Raw genomic sequence first — 5,695 nt, forward strand, 5'->3', positions numbered from 1 at the left:
AATTTTTTTTAAAATTGAGTGGGGGTGCCATATGGAACTCTTACCCAGATAAGGCAGTAGATTACCAGGAAAATGAAATTGTATTGATGATATTGAATATAGCAAATATTTTTTTTACAAATACACCAAATTGTTGTTTTGTTTAAATGTAAATGGCAGTAGGAAAACATGTCTTTAAGGTAACCAACTGTAAAAAAGTTGTCTTAATTATTGAAACAACATTGAAATTGACAATAGTATAAAAAAATTTATTTTTACGGGCCTGCCTAGAAAAAATTGTGGAACTTTCTGTAATTGTTGGGGAACATTTTTATACTTTAGTTAATATGTACCCAACTCAAATATATGCATGAAATGAAGTTAAAATATATTAGTTTTGTTTTAAGTTGAAACTTTAAGAGCTTTGGGGGACTCTCCCTCCCACAATCTCATTATCTTTGACCTGGCTAGAAGTCTACAGTTTTTGGCTGTTTTCTCCATTTCCTCATGGATTGATCTTAACAATTACAGAGGCATGGTGACAGGCTTTATTATGAACATAACTTTTTCAGAAGAAATAAAGATTTAATTTTTTCTTCTAATTAAAATTTGTTGTGTTTCTGCTTACCACTAGACTTTGGAGTATATATTCATTAAATTATTTTATTGGCTTCTCGTGTCATAAAGACCTGGCTAATTTAATTACTAGCTGTTAGTATAAACACTAGTGTAGAAGAGTACCAACCATTATTTTTGTAATTTAGGTTTTAAAAACTTTTTTTTTTTTTTGTTGTAGAAAGAGCACTAAAAAGAGACTTTTACCTCACCCGAATATTGTTGAAATGTACTTGGCTTTTGCCGACTGGGTCCCACTGATGCCTCAGGCTAAGTTACTTTATCCGCATGCACTCCCGGTACGTCTTAACAGCGAAGGATATGGTCGAAACATGACTTTGTTCTTGGTGATGAAGCGGTAAGATTTTGTATGTCTTAAGATTCTTGTAAGTGCCATAACTTAGTTATGAAATCACCACTTGTAACATAAAGCGTACTAGAACATTTTTGCGACAGTGCAAGTTAAAACTCCCGTAAAGGAGTACGTCCTCGGGGCTCAAAGACTTATTTTCTACTCTTAATCTATGTGTAAAGAAGAACAATAAAAAAAAAAACTGAATTTGTTGCTTTAAAAAACTGCACATCAGGTCTGTTTTCTTAAAATTCTGTGTTTGAATTTTTATTGAATAGTAAAGTTACAATCATGTGGACAGAATTATCATTATTTTTGCCTTGGTATGTATACTTTATTTCTATCTATCTATCTATACTTTTGAACAACGCTAAGTAATCAACTAAACGGCCAATGGCAAGTAATGTACGTTATATTCTTTAAGATACAAACTAAAGGTTTTCCATTATTTCTAATAATATATAGAATATATGCTTATGTCAAGTTGCTTCTGTTTTTCTTTGTTAGTTTGTAAGGTTTTTTTTAAGATGGATAACTTGAAAAATTGCCTAATCCACAATTTTGCAAGTTTCTGCTTTTGAGTTTCTGCTAAAGCTATGTAAAGATAATCCTAGAAAGAATGTAGTATTCAACACTACAGGAATTTAAAACAAAGATAGCCTTTTTGTTTGTAATGGAATTATTAATCTTTTTTTATATATGTTCCAGAGATGGAATGTTAATATTAGAGTCGTAATTCATATTAACGTTTTGTTGTTTTTTGTACTATGGATGATTGTCTTTCACCAGATATCATTGTTCGTTGCGAAACTTGTTAAAAGCAAAAAACTTGGATTATCGTACTTCCCTCATGATTTTCACCCAAATATTGGAAGGTGTCACCCACCTTCTTCGACATGAGGTGGCCCATCGCGATCTGAAGTCCGACAATATTTTAGTGGATTTATCCCATGGTTAGTACTATTGAGTTGAAGTATTAGTACATTAATTTGTAGAGAACTGATCTGTCCAAAGGGATAACAGTATTAAAATAAATATTATTTTGTATAGTGTGTGTGTGAATAGGATTGATTTCATTTCAACTGGCTTGTAGGGAACTTGACTAAATCGCATAGTGCAGAAGACAAATACTTGGTTTGAGTAACTTGCTCATGATAAAAACGTCATACCAGTTTCTCCCATTCAAGTGTAAGGTTATAATAATTCTACTTGTCAATAAGTTTACAAACTTTATTGAAGGAACAAAATACACAATATTTCTTGTTGGATGCTGATCTAATTTTTCATTTCCAGTTACTGACTTGTACAGAGTTAGGGTTTTTTAGGAAACATTCTTTGCATGAGCTTCTTTTGACTGTGTTTCATTTGAAATGTACTAATTTTACCCCAGATGCGTTTCGTTTGAAATGTACTAATTTTACCCCAGATGCGTTTCGTTTGAAATGTACTAATTTTACCCCAGATGCGTTTCGTTTGAAATGTACTAATTTTACCCTAGATGCATTTCGTTTGGAATGTAGTAATTTTACCCCAGATGCATTTCGTTTGGAATGTACTAATTTTACTCTAGAATGATCTTCACTGATTATGTTGTAATTTATAGCAGATGTTATTTTTGAATGAAAAGGTTTATAATTTTTATGATTACATAAAGTTTTATGCATAGTTAAAAGTATGAAGTGGTACAAGGAGATAAATGTTTAATTTTTATGGTTACGTAAAATGTCGTGTCTGGTTAAATATACACTTTGATACAGTAAATATTTAAATAGCTTGAAGTATAAAGGCTGTTACAGTGTTTTTATAGATTGTCATGTTTTATCCAAGTTAATAATAGAAAAATCACTTATGATACAGAAAAGAGATTTTAGGGCCTTAAAAAATGTATTTCTCTATGATTACTATCTGTCATTCAATCAACAGGTTTTTCTCAACCACTTGTGGCAATCACTGATTTTGGATGCTGTTTAACTGATGGTTTGAAACTTCCCTTACCTACAGAAGATATTTGTCGTGGAGGAAACCTTGCTCTCATGGCACCAGAGGTAAGACTGTTTAACAATTCTACACTTTGATCTTTAAAACACTTAGATATCACAAACTAAGTTCTCTGTAGTCATCACTGCTGAATTCCAGTATCATCGCTTTAGTGTACAGAACACGGGTCTGTAAAGTTTGATTTACAGTGAGCAGAACGTACTGCCATATGTGCATCTCCTGCTTGGATAAGAATCCCCACCCACATGGACTCAAAACCCCATAGATATGTTCACAGTTTTATTTCCACACAAGAACGAGTTGATGCTTGAAATAAGTCAAACATAGCTTGTCTATGAAAGTTCTCTGATATTTAGGTACTAATGGTTAAAATTTTCTTGTAACTCAAACAAACAATATATATCTGCTAATATTTTAGGAACTTGGTATTATTACTATTTTACTAATCCAGTGTATCATAAGGAAAAATCAGTAGTTAAGAGGATACAAGTAAAAGGTTGATTGTAAGTCAGCTTTCCCTAAAAACGTATATGTTAGTTTATGAAATAATTCTGTCTTAAAAATATCAAAAGTTGGGTCTCATTATTTTCTACATCTTTTTAAAACTAATTCCTTTTGATCTAATTTTTCAGGTGTTAACAGCAGAACCTGGCCCGTTTTCTTCGATCAACTTCTCCAAGTCGGATATTTGGACGGTTGGAACTCTAGCCTATGAAATTTTTGGGAAAAAAAATCCGTTTTATCCCGATAGTCCAGTTTATCTTGACAGCTATACTTACACGGATGAGCAGTTGCCTCCCTTGCCTTCTGAAGTACATGTGGTTTTACAGAAACTTGTTAAAGATCTCCTGAAGCGCGATCCGGACAAGGTAACGTTTCACCTACTTTCTTTAAATTTAATTATAGAGGAATTCTATGGTATAAATATAGTAATTTATGACTTCTTTCAATTATTTAAAATGTGTGTGTGTGTGTGTATATACAAATTTTCTTTTCACATTCTCCATGTGGGAAATTTCATAAGGCTTAGCAACCCATGACAAGCAGCAAATGAGTATAAAGGTTGTAACTAAAAAAAAAAGATAATTATTTGCTTTCTTTTTTTTTATTTACTGTTCTATGTTTTAAGAACTTATTTGTAAATAGTATTATTGTATATACATATATAATGTAACTGTATTTTACAAAATACTAGTCCACTAAAACACAGCCAAGACAGGTCATTTTTATATTATTCGACATGGTATCACGAGGGCACGTGCACCACGTCATTGTAACTTCTGTATTGTTAGCCAGGCATAGCTGGAAGGTCAATATAATAAATATATAATGCTACGAGATTTAAACTATTTAACTAAACATTTGTGTTTTCGTGTTATAATCTTTAGTCATTCTAGAATGAAAAAAGCATAAGTTAAATTTTTCTATTTCCTAATTTTCTATGGTGGTTACGAGGCTGGTCAAATTGACAGACCCCATAGAGTTAGGGTAGAGAAAATAACAAAAAATATAAAATTTTACTGAAAACAAATGTTTGAAATGTATTTAGGAGGTTTCAGAGATTTTTGGGACAAACAATAGTTTTTTTAGTTATAACATGAAAATCACTTCGCACTTGGACTGGTAACAAAACAAACTCAATATTTTCACAAGTAAATCTATAATAAAAAGTACTTAATTAAAAAATCTGATTTTTTTTGTGTACGAAAGACTTGTAATGTTTACTAAAAAGTCTACCACATTGTGAAGATACACTTACTGCATTAAAAGTTATAGTATAAACACCAAGCGTGTTGCAAAAGGGTTAAGGCATTATCTGGGTGTAGAAAATATTTTAAAGAACTTTAATAGGTTGATTGTTGTTATTTTTTGAACAGCGTCCAAGTCCTAGTTTTGCAGCCACTGTTTGTCAATTGCTGCTTCTAGCTCCGACCCACTGGTTTAGTACTCCTCCCAGTCACCAGGTTGTTCTGAACTGGTTGGTATCATTAGCAGGCTTCACTGTGTGTCAGAGCAGAGTTATTAAGGATCACCGGTTATTGAGGGTCAACCCAGTTGAGTGGACACTTCAGGCTACCTTCTTGTCCAGAGTTCATCTGGAGGAAGTGATGCGGGCTCTTAAGTATATTTCAAAACTGTGTGAGGAATAATTACAATTTTGTTTCTTATTTTTTTAAGCTGCTTACGTACTGAATCTAGTAGCTGTAAAACAACGCATCGGTTGATATTGACTGTATTTGGGAAAACAATTGTTTACTTAAAATGTAATTTATATATGCAAATTGTACAAACATCATTTTTTTTTCTTACACTAGAGTCAGGTGTAGTAAACTGTTAATTATAACAAGTCTATGTATTGAGTATTGGTGTTGTTTTCAAGATTAATAAAATTTGACAGAGAACTGAAAATTTTAAGTTTTTTAATGTTGCATAAACATGTATGTTTTAAAGAATAGAATTTTAAGTTAACACTAATGTTACAGGATTGGAATAAAGATACGGCATAATTTTATGACTTAGTTAACGTTGATTATTGCATAAAAAACACAGAATTGTAGTTGTGAGGTTACAGAAAAATGGAATTAAACCAGCATCTTATAAAGAGAATGGTTATTACTACAAGTTTGTACAAGCTGAATCAATAATCTAAAGGATGTCTTATAAAGATGAATGTAAACTGGTAAACAAAAGTGTTTATAACCATTCCATGTATAATACACAATTAATGAGGTCTCCTTGTAGTCACATATT

At 31.7% G+C, this 5,695-nt stretch overlaps 1 protein-coding gene across 1 annotated transcript in view; it reads left to right on the forward strand.

The window, feature by feature from the left end:
- The window catches only part of LOC106469467 (serine/threonine-protein kinase PINK1, mitochondrial-like), a 9,061-nt gene extending 3,605 nt beyond the window's left edge, over nucleotides 1-5,456 (forward strand). The window contains exons 5-9 of the mRNA XM_013929961.2: nucleotides 776-952; nucleotides 1,736-1,899; nucleotides 2,870-2,991; nucleotides 3,577-3,813; nucleotides 4,822-5,456. Of these exons, the coding sequence (XP_013785415.1) occupies nucleotides 776-952; nucleotides 1,736-1,899; nucleotides 2,870-2,991; nucleotides 3,577-3,813; nucleotides 4,822-5,094 (973 nt within the window). The 3' untranslated portion in view covers nucleotides 5,095-5,456. The remainder of the gene's footprint in view (nucleotides 1-775; nucleotides 953-1,735; nucleotides 1,900-2,869; nucleotides 2,992-3,576; nucleotides 3,814-4,821) is intronic.
- Nucleotides 5,457-5,695: the final 239 nt, after the last annotated feature.

The sequence above is a fragment of the Limulus polyphemus genome, unplaced genomic scaffold (genome assembly GCF_000517525.1).
Source record: "Limulus polyphemus unplaced genomic scaffold, Limulus_polyphemus-2.1.2 Scaffold3501, whole genome shotgun sequence".
NCBI classification, from domain to species: Eukaryota; Metazoa; Arthropoda; class Merostomata; order Xiphosura; family Limulidae; genus Limulus; species Limulus polyphemus.